General features: G+C 42.6%; 1 protein-coding gene across 6 annotated transcripts in view; it reads right to left on the minus strand.

The window, feature by feature from the left end:
- Positions 1 to 26,254, minus strand: part of RCAN2 (regulator of calcineurin 2) — a 266,173-nt gene that overhangs the window by 82,407 nt on the left and 157,512 nt on the right. The window contains exon 1 of one of the 6 annotated variants that reach the window (XM_081828379.1): positions 15,693 to 15,975. The exons of the other annotated variants lie outside the window; for them this stretch is intronic. Within the exon in view, the coding sequence (XP_081684505.1) occupies positions 15,693 to 15,779 (87 nt within the window). The 5' untranslated portion in view covers positions 15,780 to 15,975. Of the gene's footprint in view, positions 1 to 15,692; positions 15,976 to 26,254 lie in introns of those variants that run through there. 6 annotated transcript variants of the gene reach the window in all.

A 26,254-nucleotide genomic window follows, 5' to 3' on the forward strand; every position in this document is an offset into this window, starting at 1 on the left:
TTTAAAAAAAAAAAAAAAGAAAATTCGTGGATTTCAGAAAAATGACATATAATTTTGTGGCTGGAGCTAAAATGTGATCTACAATAGAGAAGAACTGCTGTGTCTTTAACAGAGCTAAATCTCATGGTTGGACTCAGTGGAATTTAAGGTATTTTTATCATCAAGTTTAGAGAGGAAAGAGGCAAGAAAAAATAATAGCCATTTATGGAGTGGCTGTGTGCTTTAAGTACATTCTTACTCCATTTAGTACACCCTGAAGAATAGCATGATTATACTTTACAAATGAGAAAACTGTGACTCCAAGATAAAGAAAACTTCCCAAGACTACAAAACTGGTAACTGTTAGGGTCATGGTTCCAGCCCAGGCTGGTCTGGCTCTAAAACCCATTCTCTCTCTACATGCTACCCACTGCTCATCTGGGGGTCTTGCATTCCAGTGGACTATCAGGGAAATTAAACTACTTGCTCCTGGTTCAGTCCTTTCTGTCTCCCTACAGCTCTTGGTGCATCATGGGTTTTGTTGCATCTCTGAAAGGCAGAGGAAGGCTGAAGACATCTCAGTAGCCATGGGGGCAGAGACTTGCTGGCTTATTCAACATTATTCTAGCCCTATCCAATGACTTCAAAGGACCTGAATGATACTCTGGATCTGATTAGAGATCAATTGACATCTGTTAATAAAGATCTATCTGCAAACAGACAAAACTACCCAAGTGGATAGCAGCCATACATAAAGTAGGATAAGTGTGTAGGACACCCAGTCAGCATGGACACATGGCAAGTGCCACGGCATTGAGATGGGACTGGAGAGTCTGCCTGCTGGGCTCTCATTTCACCAGCTTATCTAAAAGGAAGCAGCTACTTGGACAGCGCCTAGTAGGAGCCATGCTTTTCAAACCCCAGATCAAAGCTTCCCTGTTTCCTAAAACTGGACAAATTTCTCCTAAGACTGTGTAGTTTGAGGATTCATTAACTCCTGTGCTATCATTCAACATATGTGAATTCTGGAACCTGAGTTCCCAAGTCATTTGTTTAAAGAGTATATTGTCACCTGCACTAGAAATTGCCACTCATCCCTCGATATCCACCCTCCTCTTCTTCTGTTTATAATCCTGATATTTTGTTGGTCACAGGGCCACCAGGAACATTCTCAGACTCTCTTGCATCTGGTTGTGTCCATGCGTCATGTTTTCCAGTTGAATCTGGGATTAAGTGAAATGGATGAGTGCAACTTTTGGAGCCTGCCCTCACAGGCAGAGAGGCTCCCTGCCCTCCCCATTCCTCCATCCTGCTGCCTAAAACAAGACCAGCCACAAACTCAGGCACTGTTAATTCATGGCCCCATCTCACTTTTATTCACCATCTATTAAATGTTGACTATTGTACTGAGGTAAGACTGCTGACATGATGGCCACAGTTAACTACAAGGACATGGCAGCAAATGTTTCTTTCTCTTTGCTTCATGTATGCAGGGAATCTTAGCCCCTGTGAACATATTTTTGCAGTAATAGAATATTGAGTTGTTATTTTTTGTTTGTTTGTTCTGCATGTTTATTTGCTTTCGGGGCGGGGGCAGAATATTCTAGGTCCTGCATTTAACATCACTGAATTTCTCTTCCCAAGTTATTAAAAATTTGAAGAGGCATTAGGGCAGACTTTTTGGATAAAGGACATCTGCCTGTGCCTGTAAGTTCATCTCCTTTGCCCACAGACTAAGCAATTCCCCAGGGACTAGGGCTTGGATTCCTGATTTTAGATTCCTAGCTCTACAAGACAATCAATACATGCCTGCTGAAGGGAATGTACTTCCTGAATACCCCAGGTGTAGTGCTAACATACACACCTTCCTTTCCCCAAGAACAACCTTGCTGAATGGCAATCTAATGACATCCTCCAGATGGTGGCCTTTCTATTTTGACTTCTTTCCTCTTTAAAAAGAAAAGGCAGAGGGATAACCAAAGACAATTAACAAGGTAATTTGGAGATGCTGGGACTCTGCACTGGGTCTGCAGGCCCTCTTCCTGTCTGGCTGGGATGAGGCAGCCCCCTCCTCTTTGATGGCTCTGCAGCATCAGCCTTGGTGTGGCCACAGTCATGCTACAACCAGAGAGGACTTTCCGGAGGACTGCCAGAGCAGGAGGATGAGTCACTCTTCTGCTTACAATGCTTGCCATGGCCCAATCCGACTGGACTCAAGCATAAGGTCCAACTCCTCCATAATGTGGGCCCAGCCTCTGTATAATCCAGCATCTACCCAGGTGCTACTTCTTCATAGCATCACCACTCTCTGATGCAGGCCCTCTTTCCACCCCCAGAAATACCCCCTCCTACTACTTCCATCTTTCCTACACCTATCAAACACCTACTTAAACTGTAAAGCTGTAATTCAAGAGTTATCTCCTTGAGGAAGCCTTTCCTCATCATCCCAGACCACCCTATTATAGATTCCCAAAGCACACTAGGCTTACCCAAACCATAGCGTTTTCTAAACTCTAAGTATCTATTTACCACCTCTACTTCTCCATCAACCTGTGAGCTCCTTGATGGCGGGAGGCATGTCTCCATTCCTGAATTCCCAAGTATGGAATCAGTGCTTACTATCTAACAAGTGCTCCCTCATCTTTGATAAATATGGGAGGAATGGATGAGATGCCTCACAGACATCAGTAATAATGTATATTCCAATAGCCCTTAACCTAAATCTGTATCTTTTCTTTACATAAATAAGAAAATCCATAAATAAGACATAGCATGAATTCAGGTCTTTTTGCTTCCAAAGACCAAGTTGCTTTCCACTAAATCATTATACCTAGTTGCTTCTTGGTTCCACCTCCAGGAACTATGCAATGAGAATGTGAAAGAAAAATAAGCAAACTTTAAAAAGTCTCTATTGATTGGGTACATAATCTGGGGGAACACTTCTAACCTGAATTCCTCATTGAGAGAATACTTCCGACCTGCATCAAAGGGTTGGCATGAATAAGCATTCAATGAAAGAAGGCTCAGTCCTCTGAGGCTTACGTAAATGTTGATTGCTGTTAATAACAGGGTAAGTGTTATTTAAATACAGAATATTATTTTGCTGAGCACCATAAAGTATGGAGCGCTTCCTTACAATGTGAGAATATAAAATAGACCATCCACTAACCTGCTCATTAATAATTCAGATCTACTGCTTCTTTATTCAGGCAATGAATAGTAGCACTTTTAAGTTCAGTTCTTTTTTGTTTGTTTTAAGTATCACAGAACTGTTTACTAGTTTTATGACACAAGGTAATAAGCAGTCAGATGTAGGTGCACATGGCAGGATACAAAGTTTTTAGGGCAAGAAGCCTATTAAGCAAAAGAGAAATTCAGCTCAGCTTGGGTAATTAATCTAATTTCCACCTATCTCTGCAGTTTTAAAATAGAAATGAGAAGTGAAGGTCAATATTGAAAGAACTGCAATTATAGTTTAGCATTACTGTGGTGAAAATAGTCTATAAGCCCATTTAAAATTCCTGCTCAGAGAGAGGTGTTTAAATATATTTTGAAAAAATTAGGTTCTATGTTCAACCTCTCTTTATGTTAATGGGCATCTTACCTTAAACTCCTGTATTCCTCTATACATACCTCTCTCCGACTGCTTATTAAACCTGGCCTTTTATCTGGAAACCCCAATCTTCACTTCCTTTCAAAGAAGGTGGCCTAACTGCACATTCAAGGATACTGAGAATTGGAGCCTATCATTCCTTTGTTAACACACATTTTCTTGATGTTACCGCGTGACAGTCTCTAGGAACACAGCGGTGGACAAAGGGAAAAGCCCCTGCCCTCATGAAGCTTGCATTTGGTAGGAGGGGATGGCTATAGACAATGACCTAATAAATAAACTCAGAGCATGTCACCTTGTGATTGTGCCATGAGAGAAAGCAAGGCAGGGCATGGGGTGGGGAGTGACCAGCAGGCTGTGTGCTCTTTTATTTTATTTTATTTATTTTAAGATTTATTTATTTATTTTAGAGAGAGAGAGAAAGAGAGCCGCAGAAGAGTAGAGACGGAGAGGGAGAGAAAGAATCTCAAGCAGACTCCCCACTGAACGGGGAGCCTCACGTGGGGCTTGATCTCACAACCCTGCATTCATGACTTGAGCGGAAATCAAGAGTCAGATGCTTAACCAACTGAGCCACCCAGGCACCCCGGGCTGTGTTCTTTTAGATTGGGTGGTCAAGGAATGGCTCCATAACAGAGGAGCAAGCCAGGTGGACCACCAGGAGGAAGACCATTCCAAGCAGAGGGCACAGCAAACACAAGTTAAAGGGGATGCTTGGCACGTGCAGGGAGCAAGGTAGTTTGAGTCAAATGAGAGGAAGAAATATACAGAAGAGATGAGATGGACAAGGCAGTTGGGGCAAGGTCAGATGAACCTTGAGGACCACAGCAAGGACTTGGGCTTTGTTCTGAGATGGGAACCACTGAGCCTCTGAATTTTAGTCAAGTGGGGGCGGGGGGTTTCCAGACTCCTTCCCTTTCCATTAACTCAGTCATCTAGGCAACTTCCGAATGGCTTCCCCGCCCCCCCAACCCCAAGTGGCTGCACAGTGAGATACTTCCTGTTTGTCCAGACACCTCATTTCCTGCTGCTGCCTGCTCTCAAGGGGGGAACTGACCTAGGGACATCTGGATGAGAAAAGTCACAAAGCAGGGAAGAGACACAGCCCGACAACCACAGCATCCTTGCCGCCTATCTGGGTCTGTGGCTCCTTGCTCCTTCACTGAGCCAGTGGCTTCCCACTCTGGTTCTGTGACCTCAGAGTGTCACTGAGGAAGTGCAAAGTGGAGTGGAAAACTGCAGGGCAAGAGTCTGACATAATGATGGGCACATCTTACCCCGGCAAGATAACCCAAAACTATATAAGAAGTCTACTACTGGGGCGCCTGGGGGGCTCAGTCGATTAAGCGTCTGCCTTCGGCTCAGGTCATGGTCCCAGGGTGCTGGGATCGAGTCCTGCATCGGGCTCCCTGCTCAATGGGGAGCCTGCTTCTCCCTCTGCCTGCCGCTCCCCCTGCTTGTGCTCTCTCTCTCTCAAATAAATAAAATCTTAAAAAAAAAAAAAAGACGTCTACTACTATTGAGCATGATGATGGTGGTGGTGATGAAGGCTAACTTTACTGGTGCCTGTTCTGTGTGCTAGCCACTGTGTTAAGTTTTTCATATACTTAAATGCATGTACTTCTCACCACCAACCGATGAGGGAAGTACTAGTATTTTCTTCCTTGTGCAGTTGAGGAAACTTGAAGCAAAGTATAAGTCTCCTTGCTCAAGGTCACACAGTCAGTAAGTGTCTGAGGAGCCAAATAGAGAATTCTCAGTAGGGTGTCTGATTTGGAGGCCGGGCTTGCTTCCTTCTCACTTGCCCCATGTCAGCGAAGGAGGCTTCTTTAGCGGTCGAAACAGCGTGGTCCTTTTTGGGAAAAATGAAATGGACTGGAATAAAGGCCAACACTGCACCATGACAGAGCACAGGCTTCTGTACCCAAGAGGACTGTTAATCTCCATGTCTCTGGAGTCTAGTGTGAGGCCTTGAACAAGGAAGGCACCCAATACATATTTGATGGATGAATGAATGAAAGAATTAATGAATAAAAGCACTTTGAACAGTGCCTGACAAATAGTAAGTACTCGATATACTGTTGCAATTTTTAAGTGTGCTCATTGCTTGCCTTTGCTGTTCTAGGAAAGGGGGCCTGAGAGGACTGTCTTAGCAATACCTAAAGGCACAGGGAAGTCACAGAAGAGGAAATCAATTCTATTAGATGTACTATTGATCAGGCTACGATGATACCCCCGTGAGATCCTGCATCGTGAACAAAATACCAGTCCCAGCTTCCCCTTATGAACTGTGTGATCTTATTTACCTTGGAGGTATCCTATAAAGCGGAGTTTTGCATAATTCGCAAAGCACTGTCCACGAGTCAAATACTATTATTGTGATTAACACTCTCACCACTGCTGCTCCACACTTCACAGATCACCCCTCTCCCTTGATGGAAAATATTTGGTGACACCAGGAAAGGGGCAAAAGGGCTGTCATGCCAGGTGTTATCAGCCTGTTGGTGAGCCCCTGGGTTTTCCAGCAGACTTTACTTTTTTTTTCCTCCCCGACGAGATGGCATTATTAGATTTTGAAACAAATTTTAAAATGAAATCCAGAACAAATGCTCTGCCTAGGAGTGTCACAATGTTAGATTTATTGAGAAAAGTAAAATGATCTCAACTACTGATTTCTATAAAAGGAGTACTCCTGCCTCTGATAAGAAATACAAGCCAAAGAGTTGTTTTGGACACTAGAAGAAATACTGCATATGAGTTCAATGTCTGATCCTCTAAGACTTACATCTTTGTTCCTAATAATTAATTAATGGCTTGTTAATTAATCCTTAGGAATATTTTAGTAGCAGAAGAATGAAGCAAACTGAAGTTTGAGTCCCAGTTCTTTCAAGTCCTAGCTGTGTAATCTTGTGCGAAAGTTTTGTTTCTCTGATCAGAAATCTGTTTCTAATGGGGCAAGAAAATAGATGCTTAGGTCTCTTATGGGGATGTCAAGGAATACCTGGTGTGTGCCTTGTGCCTGGCCTTTAGAAGTACTCAGTGAATGGGAGGAGCTGTTAGAATTTCTTCTTTTTTTTTAAAGATTTTATTTATTTATTCATGAGAGACAGAGAGAGAGAGAGGCAGAGGCAGAGGGAGAAGCAGGCTCCCCAAGGAGCAGGGAGCCCGATGCAGGACTCGATCCCAGGACCCTGGTATCATGACCTGAGCCAAAAGCAGACGCCCAACTGACCAAGCCACCCAGGTGCCCTGTTAGAATTTCTAAATTGCTTATCGTGATAACATATAATATTGATCTATGGAGATGAAAATCTCTTGGGGTTTACATCTATTGTCATGTTTAATGATCAACTTATTAAATGACTCCCCCAAATCAACTCTTTGATGCACAACAGGAACATTGCCCACTGATTCCTTTAGAACCACCAGAGATGGGGGGGAAAATCTTACAACTAAGCAGCAAACTACCCTATTGTTGAGACAAGTAGAATATTAAGGAAGGTGCCATTTGGAGGGATGAAAGCTGGTCCATGGTCAATCTAACAGAGAAGGATAAATTCGCTAACATCATCTTTCTGGAAGCTGAAGGGTCAAGATCTTTTTGAAAACCTTTAAAAAATGTTCACAATTCAGTGCTGGCATATTGGATTCTGGAGAATGTAATTGGGCTACTAGACTATAAGAACGTACACATCCCTTTGGTTTATAATAATAAGAGAAAAGGCAATGGGTTTCTTAGTATTTCCCCTGCCTGTAGGAATTGTTTAGACTTCTGTTCAGCCTTTTTTGCCAGGAACCTTCTCTAGACTCTTTTTTTTTTTTAATTATGTTCAGTTAGCCAACATATAGTACAGCATTAGTTTTTGATGTAGTGTTCAACAATTCATCAGTTGTATGTAACACCCAGTGCTCATCAGCACCGTCCCTGGACTCTTTATCCCCTGACAAGTTTAAGATCTAGTTAGACAGGCCAGAGTAGTACAGAAGAAACATTCCATGGTTGTGGAAGGGGGAAAAAGAAAAAGAAAGAAAAATATTTAGTATATATATGCAATACACCATATGTTTGTGTGTATGTTGTGTGCGTGTGTATGTGTGTATTTTCCACCTAGATACATTTAGTGAAAAGAGGACTATGAAAGCACATATAGTGAGTATTTTCTAGGGAAGGTCTAACTTGGTAGATATTTTATTCTCAACTACTTTTAAATTCTCCATTCTAGACAGAGGGGAGAGGACATAACTTTTACCCACTTGAAATCCTCATTATGGGGCACCCGGGTGGCTCAGTCAGTTAAGCGTCTGCCTTCAGCTCAGGTCATGATCTCGGGGTCCTGGGAATGAACCCGGTGTTGGGCTCCCTGATCCACAGGGGTCAGCTTCTCCTTTTCCCTCTGCCCCTCCCCTCTGCTTATGTGCTCTCTCTCTCGCTCTCTGTCAAATAAATAAAAGCACTGCGTGTTATACTGAACTGATGAATCATTGAACATTATATCAAACCAATGATGTACTATACCTTCGCTAATTGAATTTAAATTTAAAAAAATCTTCATTAAATGATGTTGCTTTTTTTTAAAGTTGTATTTGGAATGAGCTTAGATTTAGAGCTGGGAAGGGATACGTTCCCTTTACATAAAGAAATTCTAGGCCAGGCGTGGGTTGGAGAGTTTATGACCTCCCTGGAAAGCTGAGCTGCTCACCACAAAGTCATGATGCCTCTTAAGCTTACAATCTAAACAGATCAAATGATAACAAATGTTTCAAATGTCATTTTCTTTCTTATTGTCAATTTTAAGCTTCATCAGAAAGTACTAAAGCAGGCTATTATAAGTTGTGGATAGTTGTATTTGAACAGAATCAGATGCAAATGGTACTCCCATTTTTACACTCAAATCTATTGCTTTAGGAGAATGAGTTAACAAGGATGTTGTGGCATCCTTGTTGTTGCTCAATAAATCTGACACTTAGGTTAGAGGTAGAAACTGTCAGTGTCTCAGTTACTTTCCAACAGTTAAAAGACTCTTTAAACAGATAAGTTTTTAGTTGACTTTCCTGCTTGACAATGTCTTTAGTTGAATACTGTACGTTGTCATCTCCTAACATGACAGGTGGCTGAGAAATCTGTCTGTTAACCTTCTCAAGGAGAATCTGTCACTTGCATAAAATCACTTCTTCCCACTCTGTGAAAGATGTTTGCTACTTCCTTCAGAAAATATTCAATATGGCCCTTTAAGAATGTTAAGTTTCTTAAAGTATTTTTAGGGTTAAGTTCTAATGTTCAGTTTCGCATTAATTCATTTATTTTCAAAAATGGCCTCAGTTCCGGTCCATTTTATTATCAGAGAAATAGCAATTTTTTTAAAGATTTTATTTATTTGAGAGAGAGTGAGCATGTATGGGGGGAGGGGCAGAGGGAGAGGGAGAGAAGCAGACTCCCCACTGAGTGGGGAGCCCAATGCAGGCTCGATCCCAGGACTCTGAGATCATGACCTGAGCTGAAGGCAGATGCTTAACAGACTGAGCCACCCAGGCGCCCTGAGAAAGAGCAAGTTTTTGTTTTGCTAGAGAGGTAAGATCTGTTATGAACATGCCAACCCACCCATCCTCCCATACACTCCCTTTTGGTTTTCAGAAACTAAAGGTGGACAGATATATGAAACAAATGCCGTTTAATATTATAGCCATCCATGACAGTATGAGAATTTCTGTTAACATTTTGGTTACTCCATGTTACCATGAATACTCTAGAAGGTTTCAATTTTTGAAATTAAATCATGTACAGCTCGAAGTCATCTAAGTTACCAAGTGAGCACAATGGTTTCTGAAGACTCTGAAAGAGCTGTAGAGCTCTGTAGAGCCATAAGGTCATGGCTGCGATCAGACCTTCCACCCAGCATTGTGTTCGTGAGAAGCATGAGAAATAGGCACGAGGCTTGAGTGGTTCCCCTGACAAATACTCATAGCATTTCTTCCAAATCAATCCGTGAAACCCATCACCCACATATTCACTTGTGTCACTTGTCTCTCCTCAAAGAAGAGTAGAAAGTGTATCATACCAGCTCTGCTCCATCCTTCTCCTCCTACGACTCCCGCCAAACAAAACAAGTAATTTGAAATTTGCAGTGGTTCAAAATGACAGAGATTTCATTGTATTAAGTGGCCTCGATGTGCTGGTTTCTTACATAACTCACACAACAGCATGACACAGACCATGAGTCAGTCACCTCATACTATTATGTGAAAAGGAAAACAAAATACACAAAGCATTGAGCATTTTTCTCAGCATGATTATCATGTGTCCAGAAAAGTTAAGAGATTTGCCCAAGGTTACATGGATTGGAAGGATACTGGCACATTTTTAAAAGCAGAGGAGAGAAAATAGGAGTTATGAGTTACCTTAAAAGGCCCTGGCCTTTCAGAAATGGGGGGTGAGGGGAAGTCCTATAGCAATCCTAAGATTCCAAGCATAGGAAGAATTATTATGCAGAGAACAAGTTTCTGCTTATATTACTTCCTCACCCGAGAGAACCAACATGCATAAAATGTAGCATGAGGAAATCTGCTTAAGCACAGTTTCTAGAAAGGAGCATCTTTTAAAAATATACATAATGACATAAAATATTAATAGCCTCAGTAGGTCCCTGAAATGAATGAATGGTTGAAATAGGCTAAATGAGGGGCTGGGTAAAATAGAAGAACTTCAAATAAGATAGCCTCTCTTTGTATTTACTGTTCCCTCTACTGGAATGCTTTGCCCTCAGATCTATACATGGCTCTCTCACTCACTTCATTTAGATCTCTGAATGACATTGGAACAATGACATTTAACAAACTGCCACCTCTTGCAACATGTGGATGGAACTAGAAGGTATTATGATAAGCGAAATAAGTCAATCAGAGAAAGAATTATCATATGATCTCACTGATATGAGGAATTTGAGAAACAAGACAGAGGACAATAGGGGAAGGGAGGGAAAAATGAACAAGATGAAACCAGAGAGGGAGACAAACCATAAGAGACTCTTAATCTCAGGAAACAAACTGAGGGTTGCTGGAGTGGAGGGGGGTGGAAGGGATGGGGTGGCTGGGTGATGGACACTGGGGACGGTATGTGCTATGGTGAGCGCTGTGAATTGTGTAAGACTGATGAATCACTGACCTGTACCCCTGAAACAAATAATACGTTATATGTTAATAAAAAAAATAAACTGTCACCTCTCAGAAATGGTTCCACTGGCCATCCATTCAAAAAGTGGTCAGTGGAATTTCTGGAGAAAGACAAATATGGCAGAACTCTATTTTCCTGATTTCCTCCTCTTTTTGTTACTATTGCTCTGGGAGCTTTAGCAAAATTTAGGAAATCGGAGCTCAAAGGACCCCCAAAGCAACTCCCCCTCCAACAATTTATCCTCCCTCTGCTTCATTTTTCTTCATAGCCCTTATTATACCTGAAATTACAGAATACATTTATCTGTTTACTAGTTGATTATCTACCTCCGCTGTTAAAATATACACTCCATGAGGGCAGGGATGTCTGTCTTGTCCACCTCCCAGTGCCTAAAGCATTGCCTGGCTAGTAGTTAAGTGCACATACACATGTTTTTGAAGGAATGAACAAATCTCTAGCTCCAACAGTCTTTGAAACTTTTGTTCTTCTAATAAGACCTATCATGCCTTCTGCCTGTTTCCCAGTGAGCAGAAAGGAGCTTTGTGAGCCCCTTGTCCCCCATATGAATGTCCATGGACAAAAGACTGGATCCATGGAATATGAAACAGAAGCCCTCTAGCCCAGAGAGGAGGCATCCACCTCTTTTCCATAGGGGAAGATTTCATTGCAGAGAAGGGATGGCCCCAGGCTAGGCTGCCCCAAGGGGAGGGGGGACATTCTTCTGCAGGCTGCCTCTGCAGCTCTGGGAAGGCACCCACCGTGGCCAGCAGCGGAGAAGAGTGTTTATCATTGGCTGGGAACCAGGTGGAAGAACTGCAGGTGTGGTGAACTGGTCAAAAAATGTTGGGTGAGTCTCAACATTTCTGACAGCTTGGAGACACTGCTTCTAAATTGCATATGCCAAATCTTCATTTGGGGGATATGGGTCAAAGTGTTTAAGCAGAGGTTACTCTAGGTAATTCTTCCCTGACCCCACCTGCATCCATCTGAGCCTAGAAGAGACAAGATTCTGACTTTATAGGATAATCTGTGTCTGGGCTCCATTCCCACCGGCCAAGTTCTGGGCTTAGGGCCTGGGCACTGTCAATATTTTTAAAAGTTCTCCAGGGGATCCCAATGGTCAAGCAGGGTTAAGAACCACTGGACTAAAGCAAAATATAAATTTCATTACCCATATCTGGAGCCCTTTCATTTTTTCGAAGGATTTGGCTCCTTGTGGAGGAGGAAGACCATTCTCAGAAATATGGGAAGAATACCGTACAAAACCAACCCTACACACGTATACACACACACACACACAATCTACCTTTCATCATATCATTTTCCTTCTATTGGGAGGGCTTCAAATTTCTTCATCTGTCTGAGCATTCTTTTTTTTTTTTTTAAGATTATTTATTTATTTATTTATTTGAGAGAGAGAGCATGAGAGGGAGGAGGGTCAGAGGGAGAAGCCCACTCCCTGCCGAGCAGGGAGCCCGATGCGGGACTCGATCCCGGGCCTCCAGGATCATGACCTGAGCCGAAGGCAGTCGCTTAACCAACTGAGCCACCCAGGTGCCCCTGTCTGAGCATTCTTATGCCATAAGACAGACAGCTAAGTTCATACTACCACCAATGGAGTATCTGGAGAAAGACAAATATGGCAGAACTCTATTTGCCTGATTTCCCCCTCTTTTTGGTACTATTGCTCTAGCAGTTTTGATGAAATTTAGGACATTGGAGCCCAAACGGACCTCAATGCAACCAGCTGAGATCCCCCATTGAGGATAAGGTCTTCTAAGTTGCAATAGGATGTTAGATTTGCATATGTCTCCACTCCTTTCAAATAAACCACTGCACTTGTGAAGAGTGCTTGCTGGTTGCATAACCCTGGTGTGGTTGCTTTCCCAAGGGCACTACCTGTATAAAGGGAGAGTCTGTAAAACGCAAGAAAGCCTGAGATCAAGCAAGCCGGATTGCAGGCATGTGAGACAATGCCCCCCGCCCCAAGTGCTTCCCTTTTCTCTAACACTAAATATTAAAGACTTTGAAGAAAGGAACTCCTGGCTCCATCATGTATAAAAGATTGGTAATTAATGAAATTTACCTTTGGAGAAACTTCGGTGCCAGAATTTTACATTTGAACATCTCTTCCTGACAAGAAGCAATGCTCACTTCTAAACAAGGAACATGTGGTTTTTCTCAACAAACCTCTTTGGCCTGCCTTAGTTTGTGCATTTTTTCCCCTTTTTTAATAAGCACAAAGTAGATCTTTGCTTGATAATAATGTCACCGTTTTTTTTTTTTTAAGATTTTATTTATTTATTTGACAGAGAGAGACACAGTGAGAGAGGGAACGCAAGCAGGGGGAGTGGAAGAGGGAGAATCAGGCTTCCTGCCGAGCAGGGAGCCCGATGCAGGGCTCGATCCCAGGACTCTGGGATCGTGACCTGAGCCGAAGGCAGATGCTTAACGACTGAGCCACCCAGGCGCCCCAATAATGTCACCGTTTTACATTAAATGTCTAAAAGGAAGTGCTGTGTTTTCTAAGTTGCTAGTGTGTGTGCGTGTGTGTGTGTGTGTGTGTGTGTGTGTGTGTTTGGGGATTTGGGAGGGAAAGGAGGTTCAGTGTCCTGGATTATCACTGTAAACTCAGCTGGAGTTAAGACATTCCAGTTAACTGGCAAAAGGAACCTATCACCTTCAGAGGATGTCTAAAAAGATGACGGGGACAGTTACAGCTAGAGCTAACAGTTATTGAACACTAGATACGTGTCAGGCACTGTGTTAATTATCTCACATGTATAATTTTCTTTAATCCTCCTACCAAGCCAATGAGGTAGAAACTACTATTATAGCTACATTACAGGTGAGAAAATAAGGCACAAGAAAGATTAGGTAACTTGCCGCAAAGAAACAAATCCACTGTGATTCAGTGGTGTCTAGCAGTAAAGACATCTAACACATCTTTCTGGGGAGAGTCTTGCCAGAAAAACCCATACATTTCTGATGAACAGTGTCAGCTGCGTTATAATCTGGCCCTGACTCACTCCCCGGTTTCCCATCCAATCCCTCACAGAGAACCTACTGCAGTCAAATGCATTGACTCACCCGACTGCAAAATGGAATGCTTTCCATCCCCGTGCCGCCCCTCTTCTGTATCAAAATCTACCCACCTTTAAGTGCAAGTATCACTTTCTCCACAAAGCCCTCCCAGCCACTCAAGGACAATCAGCTGTAGGAATGTTGTGTCCCCTTAATTCCACAAAACACTCCATCTTTAAGAAATAGCATATGTCTTTATTACAGACCCATCTGTCATACAAGCATATTTTTAAGCTCCTTCCTGAATAAGCACAATACCTGGCATATTGCAGATCCTGAATAAAAATGTTCTCACTATCATTTCTTGGACTAAAAAAAGTTCAGATTATCTTATGACGTTTGCAGAGCACACATGTAATCAACAGATAACTGTTAAGGACAGAGGGGAACTAGGAAGTTTGACTCGACAGACACATAATTCTGTATCAGCAGTTGCTGGAAGATGTCTCTCTATCCAGCTACCTGCACGGGACTGGAAGTTGGCTCTAAACCGGAGGGGCTTTCATGGCTGCTCTCTCTCCTGGGGTGCTTACGGCAGGTCTGACCGGCAGCACCAGGAGTCTCTGCACGCACGTTTCCATTTCGGACACAATCATAGGCAGCACCAAACCATGCTATCCTAATTTTCCGAACCTCAATATGACAGGTGGTAGACACAGGCACAGCACCGGCAGAATTGGTAAACACGGAGCCACACATTTGAAATATGCAGGAACAACAAACCGGATTCTTGAATCCATGTCAAGAGAGGGTTCGAAACCGCAGTCCTGAATGACAGAGCCAAGTGTTAGGCTAGTGATATGCTAGTGAACGCATAAATCCCCACCTGCCAAGCCCCGGGGTGTCACCTACACACACTCAACAATGCAGAATGCAGGGTCTTCCTTTGAGTACAGACTAAGGTGAAGGCGGAAAATGATTATGCACTGTAATTCCCCTTTGCTTCCTCCCGTTACACAATGAGTAACTGTCCTTTCTCTGTGTGAACTGTTCAAGTAAGAGGCTTCTGCTAGCTCTTCTTTGCCATACGAGAGAAGAAAGCAAAATCCCCATTTTCCAAGCATGGACTCTTTTTCATAATATAAAACCAAATGAGGAGGGAAAAAAAAGACCGACTATCATCAGGGGACAATTACCTAGACAATTAAATGATTGCTGCAGACAATCTGTGGGGACCAACAGCCTGGAGTCCTACATCTTAAGATGCCAAATTTATTTACGGCTGAACTTTCTTGATGGACAACTGCTGAGGGAAAATGACTTGCTTCCTTTGCCTGACAAAGAAAATTTCAGCAGCTGCTCTGCAACTTTGATTTCCAGAGAGCTAGAGATTGAACCTGTCATCTGTAGGACAGTTTTTGTTCCACTGGAAGACCACATCATGGCACAGTGCAGTGACGGGCCCTGAAGGGCTTACTGTCCCACTCTCAGGGTGTCCTGGTGCGACGTTTATTATGTGTGCTTTCTTCATTGAATCCGCGATCAATACCCCTCTCAACACTACGGACTGGCAAATTCTCCTTACTGACACACAGATACGAGACTACGAAAACATGTCTACTATGAAAGGGATGCCTGGGGGTGGGGGTGGGGGTCACCTAATAGAAGAGACAAGAAAAAAAAAACCAGACAATAGTGGACCTTATCACATTCGAAATTCATGTGCCAGTCCCTCTTCTAACTTATTCTAATTAAACACAGGCATGCACTCCCCACTTGCATTCCTAGCGCAGACTGTGAGCTGAAAACTATTAACCAAAGTCCTGCCTGTCTCCTTAAGCGAAAAAAAGGCTCTGCCGAGCAGCTTCACTACCAGCAACAATGAAAAGGAAGATTGCAGGTGCATACCTTAACCTCCTGATTGGTAAAGACCTCGACATCCACCACACAGGCAACCAGAGTGGAAACATCACAGTCCATGCTAGGGGCTGGCATTCCCCCTCCTGAATTTTCAATCAAGAGCTAGGCGACCTCAGAGCTGTGCGTGATGGGAAGAGCCTCCAGGTGGATGTGGCCGTGGCCGGCCCCGGGTGCCGCCTCGCCCTGGGGATCGCCGGCGCTCGGCACCTGGAGCCCGCTCCCTCTGCACGCACGCAGCCCGCGTCTGAGGCTGCACAGCAGACTAATGAACGGCCCCGGCTCTCTCACGGCAATGACATCACCACCAAGACTGACACAAGCTGAAGCTATTTTTTTCCCCCCAAGCCTTTTATCTCTAGGCAGTGCAGTGGAGCAAATTGAACATGATTATGTGCTAAATCTGAACTCAGACTAAATCAATTCAGGCGGCATTCGCTAGGAACTGAGTCATAGCTGTTGTTTCAGCCGAGTGCTTATGTTTGCAAAAAGCAAGGGGGAGAATCTGACACGAGAGGCTCTGCTTCGGGAGGGTGGGTAAATAATTCTGCAGATGAGCCTCCTGAGGTTAAGGTGTGACAATTTTCTGCCTCAGAGATGAGCAGGAAGTTGAGGCATTTTGCAAATTGCTTGGCTTCTGCTCATTGCCCTGTGCCGCTAAGCAGCCACACATGTTCTGGACATCCTAATGCATCCCAGGCACGGGCTGAATAGAAATCCATTCTTGGAGTGACTAAAGAGCTGGTCGTCAGTCATTTAGGCGGCCTGGTAGGAGAAGATTAGGTTTGTAAAATTCTATTTGAAGCACGTAAGTGCAGACCAGTAACTCTAAAAGCACCCTTCCAAGCACGAGATTTCAGACTATCTCCAAGGTCATTCAAACCAAAAGCAATCGTGGAAAAGGAGTTACAGCAAACATCTCATGTGGGGACAGATGGCAGAATCTAATGGGCAAATGCACTGATGTGGGTCACTGTCAGAGCCTCGGGGCTCTATTTCGCCTGAGACTTTGAACGTGTCTGGTTGCTTTTTTTGGTTTCTCTTCCTGATTGTGAATCGTTGAGGGGCAGGGCCATGGATAATTCATCTTTGTATCTGAGACTTGAGCAGAGTGGAAAGAGAAGGCAATAATTGTTTAATGAATGAATCAACTAAACAGGAATAGCCTTCTTTGACGGCAGGGATGAGCAAAGAGAAAATATCAGATGAGTTTTTATTTTATCATTAGTTTTGTAAAAGTCCCAGTAGAACTCACTAACATTCTCGCAGGATTTGTTCCCCCTGGGAATGCGGTGGCATCTTTGGTGGCCATGAGAGCATCAGATTGGCACCTTTCTAACACATGATTGGACAAAGTGTTCCAATTTTGCATGCAGATGAGAAAGGTGACTTTTCAGACCACAAGTACAAGTTTTGTGGTTGGTCCTCAATGGATTACAATTGGACCTAGTGTCCGTTCCCCTTCAGTAAGAGATTTCCCATGCTAAATGAAAGCAGTCCACAAATACAAATATTTAGACTGATGAAATTTTGTGGGTGTGTCTGTGTGTATCTGTGTGTGTCTGTGTGGCACTTACTATGATGTCCAGGCCACTATGGGGAATATGAAGTCATATATGCAGATAATTTAACTAACACTTACTGAGTGATGACTATATGCAAAGCTCTGCACCAGATGCTCTTAAGGGTAAAATGATGAATAAGCAAAATTCACTATCCTCATGGGGCTTAAAATCCAGCAGAGGAGATAAGACATGGAGACAAACATCTATACAATGAGCCAGTGGCCGTCGAGATGGTGGCTGAGGAGCTACAGACAGCATTTAGTGGCAACCCTGGAAGAAGAGCAATGGATAATGAAAGCAGCTGTGGCAGGTGAGCATCAAGAAGGAGGACATGGCCTCTGCTCTGATCTTGCAACATGGGTAAGGCTATGGTAGACAGAGAAGGGGTAGACAGAGAAGGTGAGGGGAGCCCATCAGACAGGGGCAGCAGACTAGAAGTGCTCAGACCAAAAAAAGAATAGGTTATTTGAGGGGCAAGGCATACTGAAGCTCAAATTTGACTGTAGCCAGGGGTAGACAAGGGAACAAGAGACAGATGACTCAAAGCCTTGAGGGACCCTTAGTGTCTACCCAGTTGACCATGGAATGCCAGGAAAAGTTTTTGAGAACATATATGGAGCTTATATATACATAAATATAGCCAAAATGTAAAGTATATACAAAGATGAATATAATTTTGAATACCATCGACATCTGTTCAAGAGGCAAAACAGACATCACTACTCCTTCCATATGCCATGGCGTATGCTAAAATTGACTTTTGTAAAATTTCACACCAGCGGCGTGCTGGTAAGTGTCTAACAATCAGCTCGCTGAAAAGAAAAGCCCAGGGTGTAGTGTTTGCTGATTTCTGTGGTGTAAATATTCTTATCAGGGCTGATTGCAAGCAACTAATATGAAGTCACTTGAATGTGAAGTTGGGAAGCGATGCCTATGGTCTGTTCACATCAGCTGATTGAGCTGCCTGCAGCGGACCACTGTTTCAGTCCTGAAAACACTTCATCTGCAGAGGTTAGGTCCAGCATGCATGTCCAGAGCCCAACAAGGAACAGCAGGGCAGTAGGAACAACGCATTGTAATCACTGGGATCTGTGCATTCTTTCACACTTTCTATGTAGGAAAGAGCTAGAAAGGACTCACATATGTTATTTCAAGAAAAACAGCCGTGCTATGATAAGTCTTGGCAGGAGGACATTAGTCTATCCAGGAGGCAGAGACCCACTCAAAATTGTAACGAAAGTATTTTTTTCTGATGCATCCTTAGTTTCTCCATTCTGATTTGTTTCTGCACTGGAGATTCCTTCCTGTGCTCCAGAAACCACTAACTTTATGCTTTCCTCTCTTAAAACTCTTTTCAAGGATACAGCTATCAACTCATTTATATTAGCATGAAATGACTGATAACTCAGAGTATTACCCATCACAGAGGAATCTGTATTTTAACAAGGGGACCGAGTATTAAGTTGAGTAAATGGTGTTTTTAGGGTGGAATTATATGCATTGAGAGCATATGGTGATTCTAAAATAAAATTATTGGGCTTTTAAAATAGGTTGGTTCAACAAATTGGATATACAATACAACTCAATTGCCTCTACAAAAGCAGTCATTTTCCTATAGACCAGAGCTCCTAAGGGGCTTCCATGTTAAAATAGTGTCCTGTTTCTCTAGATAGAGTGTACTTTTTATAGCTGGGAGATGACTGACAGGCTTGGAGGTGTCTGAGGTATGTATATAAGCACGCTGGCTGATGACTATAAGGCCCTACATACCCTGGCTCCTACCCACTCTCCATCTCATCTCATACCATTTTCCCCTGTGCTCTCCATGTCCCAGACCCACTGGTTTTCTCTGCATTCCAAAGAAGCACCTAGTTCCTTCTCATCTCAGGGCCTTTGTACTTTGCTATTGCCTTTGTCTGAACATATCCAGATCTCTTCATGGCTGGATCCTTCCTATCATCCATCTCTCAGCTCAGATACCATCCCCTTGGAGAAACTCTCCCTGATCACGTAAAATATAATGTGTACACAAACATATGCATGCACGTGCACACACACACAGAATCAATCCCTATCCCAGCACCTTCATTTTAATTTTATTCATAGCACTTTTCATTCTCTGAAATTACTGTTCACTTTTTAATTTATTGTTTGTTCCTCCAACTAGAATTTAATCTTCACAAAAGCAGAGATTTTGCCTATTCTGTTCACTGCTTTTCTCAAGGGCTAGAAGAGTGCCTGACACTTAGGAGGTGTTCTATTAAATATCTGATGCATGAATGGATAAGTAAATGGATGAATGCATCTTAAAAGACAAGTAGAGGGACTCAACCCAAAAGAGGTGCCTTCTGATCTAGGAGTTTTAGGAAGGTCCTTGCAGGAAGGTATAGGGGCATAGAAGTTCTGTGATCACCCCCTTTCCTGACAGCTGAATCCTGGCACAGCTCTGCTCAGGAGCACCCTTCCCAGCAGAAGTGGCCATAAAATCATACAATTCATCCAAACCACTGCTCTTCCAATGACTGACCACGTTAAGAAAATGGATGCAACATGATGCAGACCCTTTAGACAAAGATCACTTTCCTGCCCCTCTGGCCAGGCAATTCTTACAGTCACCTCTAAGTAGGCAGGAGGAGATGTGCATCTTTTAATCCAGAGGCAGAAGCCAAATCTGCCTTGCTAATAAGCACAGATATTCCCATGAAAGCTATGGGATGTCAAAGGCTTTGCTCCTCTACATGTCTTTTGGTATCACTTGTTTTTAATATTTACCATCGAAAACCTCAAACATATTCAGAACTAGAAGGGATATAATAATAAGCCTTCACATACCCACCAGTCAGATGCAAGAATAACTTTGGGGGCCAATCTTGCTTCTTCTCTGCCAGTGGGTTTCAGAGTGTGGTCCCCACCAACAGCATCAGCATCATCTGGAAACTTGCTAGAAAGGCAAATTCTTGAATCCCACCCAAGACTGAATGAGAATCTCTGGAGGCGAGGCTGGTATCTGTATTTTAATAAGCCCTCCAGGTGATTCCAATGCAAAGCCAAGTCTGAGGATCACTGCTTCATGTCCCTACTCACTCCCAGTTATTTTGAAACAGATGTCTGACCCTATCACCTGTAAATATTTCAGTATATATCTCGAAAAGATAAGGGTTCCTCTTTGGAAATCACAATACCTATCATCACACAACCCAAAAGAAAGACTACTTCCTCAGTATATCATCAAATATCCTGCCAGTGTGCACATTGCTCCAAACTACCAATATTCTCTTTCTTCTCATCCACTCTCTGCTCCCTCCCCAGTCTCATCTGCTGTCCCCTTCCTTCCTTCTTTCCTTCATTTGTTAAGTTTGTTGGTCTAAATTGGGATCCAAGCTGTGGTGTCTTCATTGTCTCTTTTAATCTATAGAATTCTCCCACATTCCTTCTTTTTTTTCTTCTTCTTCTTCCTTGGAGTTTGCTGTTGATGATGAAATCATGTCATTTGTCCTTTAGTTTCCCCAGTCTGTATTTTCATGATGAGCTCCACACAGTGTCATTTAACTGGTTTCTCTGTTACCTGTAGCTCCTGTTAGATTCAGAAGACTGATGGATTCAGGTGTGGCAGGACCTCCTTCCTAGATGGTATTGTGTTCTTCCATCAGGGGGTAGGTAATGCCAGGCTGTCTCTCCTTTAATGCAAATGCCTAGACTCATTCTTTCTTTAGGATTTGCAGAATAATGGTACTCCTTCTTCATGTGTTCATGGACTACTTCCATGAAGAGGAACTACTCATCTACATTTGTGTGAGACAGGCAAAATACACACTTTACTCTTTTCCTTTATTAGCTAGTTTTTAAAAATAATTTGTTTCCTTATTATCCTTCAAAGAAGATCACTGAGGTTTTTTTAAGTATTATGAACTCATGAATTAAATATATTTAGTGAGTTTAAATACTGTGTAGTTTTATTTTGTTGATGCTTCAATTGCCCATCTTTGGCTGGTGAGAGTCTAATAGTGAGTTTAAATCCACTGTAGTTTTATTTTATTGATGCTTCAATTGCCCATTTTGGTTGGTGAGAGCCTAATCAGGTTGGCTCTGGTGTCCTTTTGACACAATCCCAATGTCTTCGAGGGCTACCTCTCCTTCTGGCATGACAAGATATTCCAGGCTCATCTTGTCCATTTCCTATTTCAGATAAAGAATCAACAATTTCTCCAAGGAGCCTCAGTTCCATTTAGCAAGTATTTTAACATATTTTCAGATCATAATTTATATACTTATAGAGAGGTGCTCTTCGCACCGGGTTGGTTATTGTTTATAAGCATTTCAGTGGACAGAGCTAGGAATTATATAAATGTATTTAAAAGATAGCATATGAGTTCAGACTGATGATTTCAAATCCAAGACTACAGTGTTTTTGCTGAGACGCATCAGTCTTATATCTGTATCCCCTTTCTTCTACGTCAAATATCTTGGTCATTACCAAAAACATAATTATTCATTTGCCTTATCCCATACTATCTGTACAGCAGCCTTGGAATCACATGATTAATACTACAAGGAACAATTTAAGATTTTTTTCCCAGTTCTTTTTCCCCTTTGGGTATATCCCATAAAGGAGATACAAGTTACGGTGTCTTACAGTCATTTGAAATAGTTCCTCTATCCCACCAACTGGATAAAAAGTTAGGTTCATTGGTTTCAAAATTTGTTACTTTTAGAAACATTTACTTTGTAAGGTTCATTTGTTTCTAAAATGTTTCCAAAGTTGTTTGCTTTTTTTCCAAAGTAACATCTTTGAATTCATAAGGATTATCATTCCCATTAAACTTAATTTTGTTTTATAATTATAAAAAATATTGCATGGTTCAAAATTCAAAACTACAAATCTACAAAGAAATAGAGCTTTTATCCCTGTCTCCTTCACCCCATTCCCCTCCTCCCTCCCATACAGGTCACTGTTATTTCATCTTTATTGTTTATCCATTCTTTTGTTACCAAAAAAAGCCAAACTAGCAAATATATATGTTTATTTTCCCTCTCCTTTTTAGACAAATGAGAGCATATTTGCACACTTTATTGTCTTGCTTTTATCACTAAAAAATGTGGCCCTAGAGATCATTCCATAGTAATATATAGTAATATTCTTATTCCTTTTTATAGCTGTATAGTATTCCACCATTTACGAAGTTTGCGAAACTAGGCCCCTATTGATAGGCACTAGGACTGTTTCTAGTCTTTGGCTATTAAATAGTGCAGCCATGGATAGACTTTGCTCATGCTTTTTCACGTTTTGGGACTGACTCCAGAAGTGGAATTGCTGGGTTAAAAGGCAAGTGTATATGTGATTTTGCTAGATCCAGCCAAACTCTCCTCCATAGAAGTTGTGTCATTTTGCTTCCAAACCAGCAATTTATGAGAAAGTGTTTCCCCGCAGCATGTGTTGTGGAATGTATTAGACATTTGCCCATCTGGTGAGCAAGATGCATTTAGTCCAGTGTGGAGTTTTGATTTGCACTTCTCTTATTATGGACACATTTATGGGTCTTTCTGTATGTGCACTAGTACAGCATTGTTCTGGTCAATCACCACTATCTTTTCTCCAGCTAATTCAGGTTCTGTTTCTCACCTGAGCAAGCAAAACATCCTAAACACACCCCAGAAGGCCTCAATGAGCTTTGTTCGCATTACTCTTAAGAGCAAAGTGGAGCATTGGCTCCTGCAGTTAAGAGCCATTTACACTTCTTTTTCTGTGATACCTCACTTAGGTCCAGTCATCACAGGTCAAACACATTCTCACCCCAGGTCTCTTGCAGGTGGCATCCCTTGCCTTGAATGCCATGTCCCCCATCTTAGCAGGGCTCACTCCTCCACAGAAGGCAGGTCTCTGCTCAATGGCCCATGTCAGAGCAGTCTACCCTCATCTGTCTCTCACTAAGTAGCACCCTCTGACTATCTTTTTCCTCTTGTTTTATTTCTCTTCAAAGAACTTATCACTAACTGATGGTATACATTTATTTGTGTAGTTTCATTTTATCTCTCCCATGGGAATGCAAGCTCCATGGGGGCAGGGCTCCCCTAACTTGTTCACTATGGTTTCCCTATGTGCCTACAATGGGGCCTGGTGCACAATGAGAGCTCAATGAACATGTGTTGGGTGAATGAATAACTGAATAAGTGAAATCCTTTTGCTCTGAGTGGTGACTAAGGACAGGTGCTGCCGGGGACATGGACAAGATGTAAGTGTATAAAACGGGTCCCTCTGAAGGAGAATGAGCCTGAGAAGGGAGAGTGAGGCCAATGAAGGTGCCTCAGGTCACTGGGCAGTGGGGATGGTGATGTGGGGGCAGGGGAGGTCCATAAGAAGTGAAAGCAACGCTGAAAGGGGAGAATGAGGGACACAAAATCAAAATCAAATGCCCCAGTTTGCAGCAGACAGCCCTATGCCATGTGGTAGCTGCAATGCCCTCATTCAGACTCAAGGACAGCCATTCCATCACTGTGGGTATGTGAGCAGTTAGCACCTACTGAAGTCCTACAAATCTCTGACAGCTAATCCCAACTGGCATGCTGAGGAAGCCATCACCATTTCTTCTTTGCCTTGCCCTCTTCCCAGTTCCCAGGGTCTTATCCCTGCCTTGATCCCTCCTTTAAGAAGACATATTTCCCCTTTCGAACCTCCACATCTGAATCGGATGGTGCATTTTTATAGAGGCAGTGCTATGCCTAAGAAGCTGATGTACTTGAAAAATGACAGGGATGAAAAACAAATAGGCTGTTTGCTTAGCACTCCTGTCTTTGGACATTTATTTCTCTGGGAACTGCTCCTCCTCCTTCCATCCTGGATTCATCTGAGGTGGCTCTGATCAGACTAAGCCAGTCAGAGTTCTCATGAGGATTTTCCAAACCAAAACTGGGTCAGGAGAATATCAATGATATTCTAGTATTATTCCAACCAATGCCTCCCTCTTTCTGCAAGCCAATTCAGATACTATTTCTGTCACTAACAACCAAAAAAGTCCTAGCTAACTCACATACACATGCGCGCACACACACACACACACAGCCCTAGATTAAATAACAGGGGACAAAGGGGACAATAAAGTGGGAGTCATTCATCAGGTTTTCCAACCGTCTCATTGAAACTACCCCTCCTCCTGTTTACATTAGGGGTGAGGGAGCTGGCACCATCCTAAAGCCCTCCTGAAGTACCAGCAGGAGTCCCAGGATGGATCTCTGCAAAGAAAACCGCCTCACAGAATCATCTTGCCATCTCCGATGGTTTTGCCCTGCTAATCCCCTTTTCAGGTTTTGGAGCTATCTAACTAGTATTTGGTCACCTGCTTTGAAAATCTGCATATTGGTCTGATACCTACCTCTACTTGGAATATCATATTTTTATTTTATTGTGTCTCAGTTGCAACTTGGAATTTATCGTCCTGTCATACAACACTTAATTAGGTTTAACCTAATTCATTAGCATTGTGTTATTTAAACTTCACAATAGGCCCCACTTAGAGAATGAGGAAGTCATTTGACTCAGGTGAAGTAGCTAGGTTAAATCTAAACCACTTATCTCCAAGTGTGAACTCTTAACTTCTCTGCTACATAAACTTTAACGTTCTGGGGGACAGAACATGAACACATCTGCACTTTTGAAAGCATTCTAGTGGTGATGTGAAGGCTGGATTGGAAAGTATCAGAGTCTCATCTTCAAGGAGATGGTGCCAGTGACAAGAGTGGGTTTCTTATAGAGATGAAAGATTCCATCTACCAGCAAAATCAAGAAAGCCTTAGGGCGCCTGGGTGGTGTAGTCGGTTAAGCAACTGACTCTTGGTTTCGGCTCAGGTCGTGATCTCAGGGTCGTGATTTCAGGGTCATGGGATTGAGCCCTGTGTCCAGACTCTTGCTGGAAGGCACTGAGGGGATGGATTATGGAGATGGAATAGTAATTTAAGGAAAAGGGTGGATATGAGAAACACCATGGAGATAAAATATTTAGGATTTGACAATTAATTGGCTGCCAATGTAATGGTCTGGGGATGGGGAGTAACATGAGGAGGGAGGCAGGATGGAGATACCAGAAAAAAAGAGAAGGGGAGGCAGGGAGAGAAGGAGATTCTAAGGTTCTAAGCCTAGGTAGATATGGTTAACTTTATCTGAAATAACTTAGGTATGTTAAAATGTGATCAGTTTTATATATCCATGACAGATACACATTCACAGTTGTTCATTTCAATCTTTAGCTAATATCATTAATGTTTACATTAACAAGAACAACAGAAAAGCAAAAAAGAAGGCTAAAGGTAAAACCTGAGATTATGACCTGTAGTGGTAATAGGTACTAGTCTTTATAGGTATTAATCAGGGATGGACATTACTGCAAAACTGTTATAGTTCTGACTAGTTAAAACTCTAGAAACATGCCCCCCATCTCAGCCCATTCTCCTTCTCAGGTTAAAACCTAAGACATGGGAAAAATAACCTGCAAATCTATGAACAGTGGTCATTCTACACAACTATCTCTACTCTGTTTTAAAAAGGCTGAGGCTTTAGTTTGACATGTAAATATATGAAAGTATTTGGTAAGTCTTGCTCTTTATTTGAAACTAACAACTTATGAAGCACAAAAATACTTCTGGAAAAGCAAATGTACCATTTTTGGACCTGAACTTCTAATCTAACCAAGTTTGCTACTCTTCCTGTGCTCCCTCTCTCAATTGTGACAACACCTTCCACCCAGTCACCTTGCGTCATACCCCTAGTCACCTTTGATTCCTTCCACTGGCAGCCCAGAGGAGCTGATTGATCCAGAGCCTCAGTGAGGTTGTCAAAGGGCCCTGTCTCTCTGACTCTGTCTTCTGAAGGTCAGTGTCATTCTAAAGCTGATTCCCAGGATGGCTCTCAGTAGCAAGCACTGCCTCTATTTCATTCTACAACTGGCCCACTTAAGTCACCTGTTCACCTGTGAACATGACTGTGGCTGGGGTAAGGAA

The sequence above is a fragment of the Leptonychotes weddellii genome, chromosome 8 (genome assembly GCF_054177405.1).
Source record: "Leptonychotes weddellii isolate Sample4059 chromosome 8, ASM5417740v2, whole genome shotgun sequence".
In the NCBI taxonomy this organism is placed as follows: Eukaryota; Metazoa; Chordata; class Mammalia; order Carnivora; family Phocidae; genus Leptonychotes; species Leptonychotes weddellii.